The 15,197-nt window shown below is 42.0% G+C and overlaps 1 protein-coding gene across 1 annotated transcript in view; it reads left to right on the top strand.

The window, feature by feature from the left end:
* LOC141767562 (glypican-5-like) overlaps positions 1-15,197 on the top strand; it is a 56,331-nt gene that overhangs the window by 2,554 nt on the left and 38,580 nt on the right. The window contains exons 2-7 of the mRNA XM_074635000.1: positions 1,751-1,912; positions 6,218-6,765; positions 8,940-9,122; positions 11,269-11,450; positions 11,649-11,708; positions 12,932-13,054. Coding sequence (XP_074491101.1) covers positions 1,751-1,912; positions 6,218-6,765; positions 8,940-9,122; positions 11,269-11,450; positions 11,649-11,708; positions 12,932-13,054 — 1,258 coding nt within the window. The remainder of the gene's footprint in view (positions 1-1,750; positions 1,913-6,217; positions 6,766-8,939; positions 9,123-11,268; positions 11,451-11,648; positions 11,709-12,931; positions 13,055-15,197) is intronic.

Below are 15,197 nucleotides of genomic sequence, written 5' to 3'. Positions count from 1 at the left end.
GTCAAATCATATTTTTGTTGTTTTTTTGTGAGTTGATATAAATGTAACTGATGGATATATGATGCCGTCTCATATCGATCGCAAGCCCCTGAATTGAATCGAAATCGTATCCTGGGAGACTTTGTGTTATCAGCAAATATTGTATCGTTGTCCAAAGAATCAATATAATATCAGATCGTTCCGAGACAGGGATAAACAATCTCCCCCCACATATACTGTACAGCCACCTGTTATCAAGTGACTGAAATGCCATAGATATATACCACGTGATAACAATGGATCCATCTCTATGACAACTAGGGCTGTCCTCAACCAAAGAAATTCATAGTCGACTAACACTCATACGATCTTTTCGACTAATCGATTAGTTGATTTAATCGACAGATCTGTAAAACTGAGTTTCTCCACAAAGAATCATACAAAAGCACTACTTTAAATCTTGTGTTTACCAGATATGTGCTCATAACTTTCCTGGAAATAAGTCATGAAAAGGTGTGAAAAAAGCATAAAAAAAACAAATAATCGACAAAAGAAATCTTAATCGACGAAGACCGAAATGTCTGATTAGTTGACTAATATACTAAGAGGGGGCAACCCTAATGAGCACACTCCATCTGCAGATGAGAGCCATGTGAGTCAGCTGAAAGCTCTGGAAAATTTCCAGTGAGTGGACCTTGTGCTAAGACTTTTTTTCAGTGATGAATGAGACTTTACTTCTTGCCATACACACACACACACACACACACACACACACACACACACACACACACACACACACACACACACACACACACACACACACTTTGGTGTGAGTGGTGAAGTGTCACCCACTGTGCATGTCATCATGTCCGGTCCCAACGGTCTCATTGTAGAATTATTTTTGTGAAGTCATAAAGTCGTGTGCACTGAGTGCTTTTAGATTACTGGTCTCTTAGTGGATTAACTCACTTAACTGATTAACTAGATGCATTCTTATTGGTTCTTTAATTAGTGACACCATGTGGGATTTCCATGAACCTCAAAACAACCTTTAGGGACAAATCTGTAGCTCTGAGTAGCTTTTGAGTAGCCCAAAGTGTCACGGTGCAGGGAATACTCGAAACAGGGATTGGACCAAGTTGCCGATAGTTGAGGAGGCAGCAGGATTACTGTAGTGATTTATTGGAGATTGAGTTTAGTGGCAAGAGTACAAATAGGTTACAGGCAAACAGGTGACACACCACCACATAACAACGATGACGAACTGACAAAGAACCAAGGGAGTTGGTTGGTATGTTATGTAGTGAATGAGTGATTGGGGAGGTGGGGACAGGTGAGTGCAGGACTAACGAGGGACAGGTGAATCTAATCAGGCAATCAAAACTGGCAGGAAAACACACAAAGACAGGAAGTGAAGTGATCGAAAATGAGAGGAGAGGTGAGTAACAAAACAAAACAGGAAACACTAAACATGACAAATGGCAAATTATGACACCAAAGTGTATTGATGGAATTCATTCTGAACCTTTATTTGAGAAGAAGTATTTATCAGATATGTCATTGTTTGTGTTAATTATGAAAAACTTGGCGAGTTTGCCTCCAAATTTTTAACCAAGTGCAGAGTGAAGGTTGATAGAAATAAATGCAGACTTCATGACAGAACTCCTTCCACCCACCATTCTTGGTTTCGATGAGATGCAACCTCTCTGTGACTGAATGTATCAGCGAGAAATATGACCAGGCCTGAAGCTATTTCTTCTTTGTCTTTCAGACGAGTCTCTGCGAGTGTGTGTCCACCCCGGGCCCAGCTGCTGCACCAGTAAGATGGAAGACAGCTACATGGCGGCTGTTCGCAGCGAGACGCAGCAGAAGATGCGCTCCTACAGCTTTGAACTGAAGTACCTGATTGCTGGACACACCAAGGCCTACCAAGGTGAGGGAGAGAAGGGAAACTGTCATAAACTAGAGAACACATATTAAAGAGGACCTATTATGCTCATTTTCAGGTGCATACTTGTTTACATGCTTTAATGTTAACTTTACTTTTCACCCTTTGTCTGAAACGCTCTGTTTGAGCTCCTGACCCCCTCTCCTGAAATCCCGGTTTGCTCTGAATGGTCAGCTGGCCCACTCTATTGTAACCTACTTGCACCCGAACCAAACTCTTCAGACTACGCTCCAGCTCCGCTCTAACTACCTTTGTTTGAGGGCGTGCAAAACTAGCCACTATGCAGGTATTATGCAAATGTGTTACTTGGTGACATCATCATGTTTTCGGAAAAAAAGGCGGGACTTCAATCAAGGCATTTCAGGCAGTTCAGGAGCAGTGTTTCATTGGGGGAGAGTAACTCCCTTTGGCCTGGACTCTTTATAATTTTGCTGACCTTTTGCATGCACAAAAAACTATATAACACACTAAAGGAAAGGGGAAAAAGTACAAAATAGGTCCTCTTTAATTAATTTCATGCGTTATTGAATAGAATTAGCATGGGGAATTGAAAAAATGTCAGTTGTGGGATGAAGGTGTGAAGGGAGAGCAATGTACACATACAATGTACATGAATGCTGATATGTATTTAATTTCTACGCTGCATGTATCTGCGTTGGTTGCTTTGTAACGTTAGCTGATAAAGTATTTTGCAAATAAGCTAGACAATTTACCAGCCACATCAGGCTGGGAGTCTGGATGAATTAGCTGACGTTATCCACTCAAGACAGTATTTTGCTACTTTAGCTACACACTGTTGGCACAATTTTCCCGGCAAAACCGTCCCGGGTCCTTTACATAGAAATCAGTCTACAGGCTGTTATAGGGAACGAGAAAGTTGGGGAAGGTCTCAGTTATTAAGTTACGTTAAAATCTGTTCACACATTAGCAATACAAAGCAATATACATATGGTACCTTTTAATAATTGTCCTTATTATGATGAACAAGTACCAATAATGTTTGTGGGTGATTCAAGACCGTCAATCAAAGTGACGTTAATAGAAGTGGTGATTTTGGTGTTTTAACAGTTCTGTCAAGTGCCTGTACCCCCCTGCCATTCTCACTTTGTGTGTTCGTCATGAAACATCTAGTTTGTGTCAGGGCGGTGGTGGGAGGCCAGTTTATTTTGTGAGGCGCCACAGTGGCTAGCCAAACAAACAACTGATGTCCGATTGAGTCTTTGAGAGAGCAAACTCTCAGAGGGAGCAGCGGAAAACTTTGTTACAACTCTGCGCTCTTTCTTTCTCTGTCCGTCTGTCTCTGTCTCTGCGATAATCAGGTTTTGTTCTTGACCAATGAGAGAGCGAGGGACGGAGAATGTTTACATTCAGGACGTATCCGCAGCAAAGTGTTGTTGCCCTGGGCAACAGCCGGTCCCTAACGGGCTGCTCTGAATAGGAGGAAGAATACTCTGCTTGTCCACTTGTCTCTCAACGCTATTCACCAGTCTGTGGGAGCATGTGTGTGTTTGCGTGCATGAATGTGTGTTTGTGTGCATGTGGTGCAGAGATTATGAGACGGGTAGAGTTGATGAAAGCCAGCAGACAGACATGGCAAACATGTACCTCTCTGTCTTCTTTTTTTTTCTGTCTCTCTATCTCTCCCTCTCTCCTCTCCTGCTACATCTGAACGCACACCGGCTCCGTTTCAGCTGCTATTTATGCCCGACGGATGGCTAAACCACCCATGGGTAAAATTAATGCAAAACACCCATACACAAAGAAAGAAGGGCTGAATTGCAGCAAGTGAGAGAAGACAAGTTTAGCATTTGCTTGAAATTTAAACAATATGATTTAAACATTTTAAGAGTCAGTTCACCCAAAAAGAAATCACAAAAAAACAAGACATCTCTACCCATGCAGATAGTTTTATGTGCGAGTTAAGTTTTGCGATAGATATTGTTCTCTGAAAATACTGCTGCCACCTTAGTACAATGGAGTAGGGTGCAACTAACGATTATTTTAATTGTCGATTGATTATTTTCTTGATTAATTGATTAGTTGTTTGGTCCATAAAATTTCAGAAAATGGTGAAAAATGTTGATCAGTGTTTCCCAAAGCCCAAGATGACGTCCTCAAATGTCTTGGTTTGTCCACAACTCCGAGATATTACGTTTACTGTTGTAGAGGAGTAAAGAAACCAGAAAATATTCACATTTAAGAAGCTGGAAACAGAGAATTTAAACCTTTTTTTTTCTTAAAAAAATTACTCACCTGATTAATCGATTATTGAAATAGTTGGCGATTGATTTAATAGTTGACAACTAATCGATTAATTATAAATTTGCAGAAAAGAAAACATTCTTTCGGCAGAGCAAGATGATAAGCAATGTTCAAAGCATTTATTTATTGGGTATGGTTTTGACATCAAAGGACGGCAAAACATACATTTATAGATGCCTATGGGTCTTTTCAGCCATTACTCTTTTTAGGTGGAAGCTAAAATTGATAACTTTTCCTAAACAGTATGCTGGATTCTCAGGAGACCTCACTGTCCTTGCAAGAAAGTAGTGCTATATATCACAAAACCTAGACAAATAAAACAGAAACTACTTGCACAGCTAAATACATTTAGTGAGAGAATATGCTTTTTGTATTTTGGGTGAACTAACCCTTTAATTACCAAATGAAATTCATTTTAAAACAGTTGACAGCAGTGTTCTTCAACAGCTGAGCTGAATCTCAAAGGATCCCCTCTCTCCAAAGCACAGTGATTAAAACCCGCTAGAGAAACTGAGACATGCCCAGAGCGGTTGTAGTCAGGCTCTATTTACACCCTGAGGATTACTTTAGTGTGAGTGTGTGTGTGTATGTGTGTGTGTGTGTGTGAATATGTGTCTGCATGCTTGCGTGTGTTTCTCCTGGCACTGTAAGGCCCTCGTGCCCCCTCCACCACATCGCAGCTGTCATCCAATCACTGAGGGTAAAGAGCTAATCACATGACCCCAGAATAGTCTTTGCTGTGTCACTCGATGCCGTCTGTATTCGTGTTGCTATTGCCAGGACATGGGTATGCAAACACATAAAAGTGAGACGTTCTCACTCGGTGCTGCTCCGACCACCACCAATGTCACTTCATTTCATTTAATCTGTTTGGATTAAAATGAGTTTGAACTGAAACAAATACCGTGTCGCTCCTGGAGAGCGATCTTATTTAGTAAATTTGTGAGTTATTTGATAAATTCCCTAATAAATTTGCCGTCATTTGGAGAGTCAGGTGGCTGCAGCTGTGATAGTGAAATACAAAGCGGTTAAGACACACACGCACACACACACACACACACACACACACATGCATACAACACTGGCTGATTGAATGACTTAGTGAAAGTCACAGATACCTTTCTCTCTCTCTTACTCCCAGTTTGTGTGTCTGTGTCAGGATGCCATCAGATTGACGTCACCCTTTTTACTTGGGAAGTTTCAAACATAGACACACACACACACCCCATCGGCACGCAGCCTCTGTTAATAGTGCCGTCCACTTTATTAGACGTAGGAAACACAGTAGATCCTGAGATTGGGCCTCTCATTATCACCTGCCTATAGATAACAGGGTAGTGAAAACGAGCTCAGGGATGAATTAAGTCGTGTGCTATTTTGGCTCGCATGCAGCAGCAGGATAAAGTCAGTCCAAGGTTAGTGAGACAGACACTGTGTATGACAAGGAAAACTAATATACTGTATGCACAGATATGGAAAATGCCACATCTTACATAAACAATCTTATATAGACTCACTGTATATAAACGCTACATTACACACTCCATATGTTTGCTTCATATATGACCATATATATGTTTATATGTTACATAATAACAGTGGCGTGGGATGGCGATGTTGATCAGTCGGTTGGTCCAGCCACCACTTTGGTCCAGACTGAAATTTTGCAATCCATCTTGTGGATGCATTGCCGTTAAATTTGACTCAGATATTCATTCTTCATTCTTAAAGGATGAATCCCAATGACTTTGGTGATCCCCTGAATTTTTATCTAGGGTCATCATAAGGTCAAAATTTCACTTTGTCAACTTCAACTTCAGTTGATTTAAATTGAACCATCACCCAAAAAAAGGGGTAATTACATTGAGAAGAAATTAGCTACTTTTGCTAACAGTTATTAATCGTGTTAATATTCCTTTCAGTTATATTCATGACTAATTATCATGGATGTTTTTCACTAGTGCACATGGTACAATACAATGTATCTTTGTCTCACTCCCTTTCTCTCTTTTCTCTCTCTTGTTCCAGAGACCTTCGAGTCGCTCGTGTCCTTCACATCTAACCTGACCAGCACTCTGTTTGACAGCGTTTACTCTGCTCTGGCGTCCGACTGTCGCCCCCTTGTGTTTCAGCTGTTCAGCGACATCAAACGGCACCTTTCTGGAGACTCTAATTCCACATTGGACAACAGTGTGCGTCGGTTCTACAATGATCTTTTCCCATTGGTCTACCGGCGCCTGCTCAACCCTGGAATCGGCCACATGTCACCAAAGTCCTACTCCTCCCCCTCCACCGAACACGACGACTGCCTGCGGATGACGCGGCAGGACGTCAGCCCGTTCGGACCCCATCCTCGTCTTCTGGTCAGCAGCTTGTCCCGTGCGCTTGGGGTGGGCCGAGCACTGAGCCGGCTGCTGAGACTGGCGGGAGAGGTTGTGAATGCGACCGAGAAGGCGACGTTATCTAGAGAGTGTGGGCGAGGCTTAGTGAGGATGCAGTACTGTTCCCACTGCAGAGGGATGACACTGATACGGCCTTGTACCGGACTGTGTGTCAACATTATGAGAGGATGTCTGGTAAGTGTTTTGTGCATTTACTGTTTGTGTGTGTATCTGTTTTAATATGTGTGTATGCTGGATGAGGAAATTGATAGAAAGATCACGTCTGTGCATTAAGTATGGAGCGAGTGGCTGGAGGCAATTAGCTTAGCTTAGCATAAAGACTGGAGGCAGGAGGAAGCTGTTATCCTGGTGCTGTCTAAAGTTCAAAAATACACTTATACAGCACGTTATATCCATAGACTGTATAAAACATAGAGGACATAGTCTCTGTGACGCCACCCATAGGTTTCTGAAGAGTTGTTGTGAAGCTCAAAATGGGTGGCTCTGGTCCAACACCTGTCACTCAAAGCTGCCACGCCCTTTAACTTTAAACCTTAATATCATTTAAACGGGTGAGTTATATCAAAATTCACCCCCGGTACAGTTTTCATGAACAGGGTTATTAGCTATAAAGACCAAAACCATGTTTTGTACCAGGCTGTAAACATTTATTTAATTACTGCTGATGCTTAAAGTTGGGCATGGTAACATGGGGGTCTATACTTAAATAAGCAATAAGTCGTCCATAGTAGGCCTGCATTACTACGCTTCCTTTCAGGGGAAAACAATCCCATGTCCCAGCGTAAAGAGAAGAAGTTAAGGCATGTTTCCAAACGTCTACTTTAAACAAACCGGTAGTAGTAATAACGCTATGCCGAGGTACATAGGATATGTGATTATTCACTGTCAGTGTGGTAAATCGCTAAATGATGCTGGTGACAGTGACTAGCACGGCTGGCTAAAATTAGCTTGAGTGAGAGGTTGCTGTAGTAATACAGTCATACATTTACAGTTATAGCAGCATCAGACTGTCGTCTCCAACTAAATCTCAGCCCTATAGGCTAACAGGTTGGATTTGTACAGACAACACTTAGCCTAATGTGATTCAATCAAATATGTATAGATGTCGGGATAAGCAATGTCCGGCCACTGTGTTGGACGGGGAAAGACTGAAGGGACATGGCGGCGATCAAACTTAATTTATTAAGGTATCGTGAACACTCAGATTCAGGCAAGATGCCCTTAAACCTCCTGCAACTTAAGAACAACTTTTGAAAAACATATTTGAGATATATCATATCAGTTATGTTTTGCTTCTTTAAATTATTTGTAATTTAAATATTGTGCTACTCAAAGCCACTGAGTGATTGCTAGACTGGCTGAAATCTAGTTTGGACGTGTGAACTCAATACAGACAACATCTGTGGCTAACTGTTTATTCTAATACTATAACAATAGAACAAACCATAACAAGTGCATTGCTACACGGTCAAACACTGTGTGCTTATCCCTGGTCTCCAGTCACTCCCCAATCACTTCCACCTGTCCTGGTGAGCTCACCTATATGCCTTCCTGCACCCATACACCACCCAGTGTTCACTAGACTATTACAAAATGTATTCCATACATATATAATGGTTGCAACACTCATGCCAGCTTTAGTATTATGAGGTTAGCAAAAAGGTCATCCAATGTTATTCCTGTCAGGTCGTGTGTGTGTAGCTGATACTGTTTTAGATGCATGGGAGGCCTCAGAGTATTTGTCTCCTTCTGCCTCTGGTGAGAAAAAAAAATTAGTAATGCTCCCATCCCTCACATTTCTGAATCACTCATTCACAGCATTTTTATCATCAATAAATCATTCCCACATTAAGTGTTAGACTGACAAATAACAAGAGCATTGCCAAGAGAACTGGCAGTGTCTTCCGTGCATCTTAACTGGGCTGCTTCGAAATTCGCCGGACAGCTTTAACAGCGCCCACAATAGAGAGACTTGGAAGATGGCACTGTTCATCCTGCTTGAGAGTTTCTTGGAAGCAAAGAAAGCGTGGTGGTAAAACAACTCCCATCGTTTTTAGAAAGGAAAGGAAAGGAAAGGAAAACGCACCCAGCAAAGTCAAGGAAAGGCAGAAGGACAAGTGACAGAAGGCAACTTGGTTTATGGAAAATGTTGTCTTGACTATACTGTTGTGAGACAGAAACTGCTAGTCATCTCAATCATTGGCTCATTTAAAGAAGCATTAAGAAACATTTAAAATATAACATGTTGTTTTTCTCGTTCCACTCATCTTCTTTCCACATTTATCACCCTTTCTCCTCCTCATCTCCTCCCTATTCCCATCTTTTCCTGTCCATCCTCTCTATTCTAGGTGGGTGTATCAGAGCTTGGCGCCCCCTGGGGGAGTTTGGTGGTGTTGCTCCAACGGTTAGCTGCTACCTTTGCAACCAGCAGCAACCACAACAGCATGGAGTTAGCGCTGTTAGCAGTCCGAAATCATGTGAATGATGCTATACTGCACGCTCAGCTGCACGGGCCACGCATCACAGCCACAGTAAGCAGAGGGGATGATGGGAAGGAGGGGAAGATGTATCAAAGTGTGTTTTGCTTGATACTTTAAATTCTTACATAACCTTTTCGATTATGGATATTAATGCTAGTCTATCAAAAAAGGTTTTTATACTAATTGTTAAAACTGTATAATACAACCACTAAAAAAAGGGATCAGTAACAGATTGCTAAGCCATCCTTAGGAATATGTCCCAATAATAAAGTCATTTGAATTTTGGACACAGAGCGAGGAAGGCCGTGGGTTTTCTTTCAGCCTGGCAGTTGGATCTCCTCACAAAAGCCTTGTACCTAGATGGGCTAAAAACAGCCTCATTCTTCAGAGAATCTGGGGTTCCCCTCAGTCTGTGTTTGTGTGTGTGCGAGTGTGTGTGCGAGTGTGAATACAGATCCAATGCCAGACAAAGACTGCGGTTGGCGGGACAACCAATACCCAGAATGCAGCTTGGTTCTGAGTGATGAGAAAGTTTCTGTGGCTAATCTCTGGACAAACAGACGACACACAAACACACGCATGCATGCACACACTGTTGGAGGAGGAAATAGAGTAGCCGTCCAACTTTGAGAGAACATTGTGGACTTAGTAGAGTAGATTCCTGAGAGGTAAACAAACATACACAAGCATAATCACACTGCTAATTGTGGCTAATACGAAAATACCACTTAATTGAATATTTGATCAAGCTTCCTATTCATTAGACACATCGCTAAAGGCTAACCCCTAACCCTTTAACAGTGCGTATGTGCAGCACTTAAAGTTAATAGATGATTGCAACATGAATTTTAAGACAGCGGTAATTTCTGTAAACAAGTAAGACCACTGTTGATGAAACTGATTTTACTGACCTCTATAATGCATTGTGTGTTGTGCTCCATCGGGTTGGATTTTTAGGTTAATTTGTCAGTTTAATACTGTTAGATTAGTAATTGCCAACCAGGGGTACTTATACCCCAGTGGGTACTTCTATATCTATATATTTTATTCATTATATATAAACAGTATATACGTATATATATATATATAGATATAGATATAGTTTGTGAATGGAGTCTGGTCTGGTAGCTTTGAAGACAGCGATATAACCGCTTCAGTTCCCTGTCGAAAAGGGCTATCTGATGGCGTTTTTCTGCTGCTCCCGTCCACAGCCACTTTACCTCGCCATCAGACAGCCCTTTCCGACGGGGGACTGAAGCCGTTATATCGGTCTCTTTAAAGCCACCAGACTACATTCAAGAAAACAGTAATTTTACCTCGCAGAACACTGGAGTATACAACCCCACTTAAAACAAATTGAATTTACCCTTTAAGTTATTTCCGATTCGATTTGAAGAAAACGGAACCGAACATGTAAGTCAGTATTATTATCAGTGGTGTAGGCGAGTGTAGTAGTGTAAGGTGGAAAGCAAATCTAATAGAACTTAAAACATAACAAAAAAAAACATTGCTAGCTGGGAGGAGAGAGAGAGAGAGAGAGAGCCACAACTGACATATCCAGTCCACTTCTATAGCAGAGCAGTTGATTCAGGTGACGTTCATCCTCCTGACACATGTCTGCCACTCTGACTGCCTCCTAAACTGAAACACATGGAGCCACAAATGTGTGTATGTGTTTTTGTTTCAGAGGAAACAGGATTACAAATTGGTATTGGGGTGATCTTGTATATTTATAGCATATTTATCATCACAATAACCAATAGCTAGTCTGCCAGCTGTGAAAGGCAGACTGCACAGGAGGACACGGCTCCCAATAATCTGGATCATTTAAAACGCCATATTCTGCAATTGAGAGTTAGCAAGAAGTAGATAACAAGCAAGAAGAGACTGCCTCTCCAAGTGGTAATGCAAACTTGACTGAAACTACTGAAAAAAGAGGGACCAAGCCTACTGTAAACATCAACAATGCCAGGATCACTGTCTTGTAATCAAATAAATTTTAACAATATCCACCTTTAAATAACATTCAAATTAAAATGTCTTCAAAAGAGCACATTTATGACATGATGAATGGTGTTGATGAAGGGGTACTTGAGCTAATCCAAGGCTATTGAATGGAGGCTGGGATACGGTCTTGAGCTTAGTATTCCTCTGAAAAGCAGCCAAACCACTACCCTGCAAACTGTGTCTTCCTCAGGTAGAGAAGGTGTGTGGACCTCAGGCAGCTGGTCCCATGATGCCGAGTGCAAATCCCACTACCTCACATATTACGACCTCTGTGAGCCCTCCTACATCAGTCACCTCACAGAGGTCAAATGTGACATCGCCTCCCTCAGCGGGTCCCTCTGCTCATCAGCGTCTGCAGCCCCAATCCCGGAGGTGAGTTATGAAATGTATGAGCTCCTGTCAGAGGTTAGACTATCTGGGCTAAGTTAGAATAGATCCTCAGAAGGTGAAATAAATGTGAGAAGAGTCAGAGTAGAGGTTCTGTTTACCTGTTGACCTTCAGTCATTGCAGAAGAAAATCAATTCAAACATGTTTTTTCTGTGCTTGTGTGTGTTTGTGTATCCCACCAGGACATTCCTTCTTAAAGGCTCCAGAGGAGACAAGAGTCGCAGCCTGAAAAAACTCTCCAGGTAAATCCGTCTGCATCAGTTGCACTTTGAAGGAATATTTGTCCATAAGAAAAATTACAGGTATCACATCACCTGTCTGCTCTTGTTTTTTTGCAGTAGTCATTTACTCAATTCTGTCCATTTATTAGCAATTATAAAGAAGAGTCAGTGTCAAAAAGAAACCTTGTGAGTTAAAGCTTCAGTAGGCAGAATGTTTATGGCATCATTACGCAAAACTACCATAATAACCTTTCAGCATATTGTAATTCAAGTGTTCTGAGAGAAAACTAGACTTCTGCACCTCCTCATGGCTCTGTTTTCAGGCTTTAAAAAATCTAGACTAGACTTTGGCCAATCACAGGTCATTTATAGAGAGAGAGCATTCATATTGAGTGTTCCTATTGGCTGTGCTCCGGCTGGTGGGCGGTGCTTGGTATTTCCTCAACTGATCTGAACATGGCTGCCGGGTCACAAACTTTCTAATTTTACAGCTAAACAGTACACTACGAGATGTTTCTGAAAACATTTGAGGCGAGAAATAGGCATTACAGTAACAGAATATTGATTCATATTTGATCAGCGCCGCCTAGTTTGACTGTTTGATCGGAGTTCGCAAGTGATTGACAGCTGCTCAGAGACGGCAGGCTCCAGCTCGGCTCTGACTGGTTGTTTTCCTCCAGTCTGTGAAATCCCGCAGATGCCATTAGGAGCACCGGAGGACACAGAGGAACAAGATTTTTTGTCAGATTACCTGTCTCATGCTCTACTGTCAGGATATAGTGACCGTTTTAGAAAATAGCTTTTTTAAATCACATTTGCTCCAATTCTACCCACTGCTGCTTTATGAGTCAGTGTAAACATTAGGCCAGTAAAGTGCAACTCAGCTGTTGTCAATTAACTTTTAATTCTCTTTATCTTTATATCTATGTCTCTTCATTGTTTTATGTGTCGTTCCTCCTTAAGGATATAGCCATCCCCTTAAGGTGGGACTTTAAGTATAATTAAAACCTGAGATCAGCTAAGTCATTAAATGAAAAACTTCAGGGCAGATTTTCATTATGCAGTCATTATCAAAAGTGCTGTAAGCTTGTTTCCATTCCCCACGCTGCTTACCAGAGAAGGGATTTCACAGAGAACTGGACATGACAGGTCTAAACTGGAACAAATAAAAGCATGTGGTACACTGGTCTTACTAACCACCAACAATCCAAGCATTCAACTGTGCACAACTCTCTCTCTTTCAGGGAGTTTGAGGGCTCTATCCAGCGGTACCAGTGGTTTTTCTCCGAGCTGCCAGAGATGCTTTGTGAAAGTGAGATGGAGGTTGAGCAGCACACATGCTGGAGTGGCCAAGACGTCGTAGAGAGGTGTGTGTGTTACGTTATTACTTTGTAGCAAAACATTTTTTTCCCAGAAAGGACCTACCAAACACAAATCATACAGAGCAGCTGCTCTGACATACAAGGTCCTGGATGACTACTCAAGTGAGGCACCCATTTCTGGCATTTAAAGGAGCAGGGTGTAGGACCTAGCGGTGAGGTTGCAGATTGCAACCAACTGAAGCCTTTTCCGTGTGCCAAGTGTGTTAGAGAACTACGGTGGCTGACGCAAGGCAGTTGATGTAACAGTAGCGTAGGTCATTTTGAGCAGAGCCAGTGTGTAGAGTGTGTGTGTACATGGGAACTGAGGGGTGAAGCAAGAGAGAGAGAGAACGGCGGCAGCGAGTAACGTTATCGACTCTGGCCCAAGCAGGAAAAGTGTTTGGTGGTTGGTTTGTCCGCTCTGGGCTACTGTAGAAACATGGCAGCCGGCTCTGTGAAAAGAGGACCCGCTCGCTTTGTAGATATAAACGGCTCATTCTAAGGTAACGAAAACACAAGTATTATTTTCAGATGATTATACACTAAATAAATCATACATTTTATTTTTCATTTCTGCCAATAGATCCCCCCAATTGTTACACACTGTTCCTTTTAATGCTCATTTAATTCCATATTGGACGAGTGATGAAAATGCAAAAAGCAACAGAAAAAGCAAGGGAAGTACATGCAGAGAGAGAGATTTGATGTAAAAAATATTCACTTTGGACTTTGGACCATGTTCAGGCCAGGTTTTCAGACCTGTGTGTTACTCAGGAGGCCTTCTGAGCCTCAGCATTGCTCTCTGTACTGCCACCTGCCCAGAGGTTTCAGTATATTGCAGCAATATTGATGTACAGTAGGGGGTACAATTGTCCCAGTGTGCTGTAGCATCCAGTCATAATTCGGTGTTAAGTGACAACCCAGTAGGTGTTTGAGACAGATGTGAAGTGCCACCTTGGATTTTACGTCTACTCAGTATACTGAAGTGAAATCTCCTGAGTTGTTGTTGAGAAGCTCACTTTACATTGGTGGGTTTGTATTTTCTACATTTAACTGAAACTGAACTTTATGAGCTTTAAATACCAGTAATGAGTTCTTCTCTCGGGTAGTCGTCCATGACTGCCTCTAATATTAAGTCAGAATGATTTTTAAATTAAAAAAGGGGACAAAAGTGCAGCATATGAGAAAGTGTGTGTGTCTCCTAATAGTTGCCAGTGTGTGTGTGTGTGTGTGTGTGTGTGCGTGTGTTTGTGTGTGTGTTTGTGTGTGTGTGTGTGGTGACAGGGTTGTGGAGGTTAGAGAGTTTGTTTCCAGAGTCTTTCTCATGGTGATTGCATTGGCAGCTTGAACTGGTAACAAGACAAATGTGCACTCACACGCACGCACTAACACGTACACACACTCACAGGCGTGCACACAAACACACACCAACACACACGTTCACACACACACGTAACAACTTGCACCCTGTAATACACACAGAATATGAGATCATCTGACATCTCACTGCTCACGGCCCTATCTCAACACACACATCGTCAGTTGCTCAGCTGCTGTGATGGAGAAGGTTTTCCATCAACGCTCTATCAACGATGTGAAACAGGCCATGTAGTCTTGCAAGGACATCCTACACAAACAAACACACACACACTTTGTTTTATCACCAGTGCTTCAGTGAAGGCCAGTAAACCTTGTATTTAATGGCTCGTTTCTTTGCCTCTAATGATATTTTAAAGGTCCCATATTGTATAGTGAGCTTTCCATGTCTTTTTTGATTATAAAACAGGTCAAGGTTCTGTATAAATACTGTGAAAGTCTCAAAACACTCAATCCACAAAGAAATGCACAAAGCCTGTATTCAGAAATTGTGCTTTTAAAGGTGCTGTTAGGACTTTCATAAGGTTGTGATGTCACAGCTATACAGTCACCAGTAGAAGTGGCGCTGAACTCTGTGTAGTTCACACACACAGTGAGTCCCCGGCTGCAATGGCGCTGTGAGGACGGCGACTACGAAAATGCGGACAGGAAAAGTAAACGCTGACCAATCAGAGCAGGGGGTCTTAAAGAGACAGGAGCTAAAACAGAGCGTTTCAGACAGAGGGTGAATACAGGTATATTCAGACAGACAGTATGATCAATATAACGTGTT

The sequence above is a fragment of the Sebastes fasciatus genome, chromosome 5 (assembly GCF_043250625.1).
Source record: "Sebastes fasciatus isolate fSebFas1 chromosome 5, fSebFas1.pri, whole genome shotgun sequence".
In the NCBI taxonomy this organism is placed as follows: domain Eukaryota; kingdom Metazoa; phylum Chordata; class Actinopteri; order Perciformes; family Sebastidae; genus Sebastes; species Sebastes fasciatus.
This window is presented reverse-complemented; position numbering and strand designations above follow the sequence as displayed.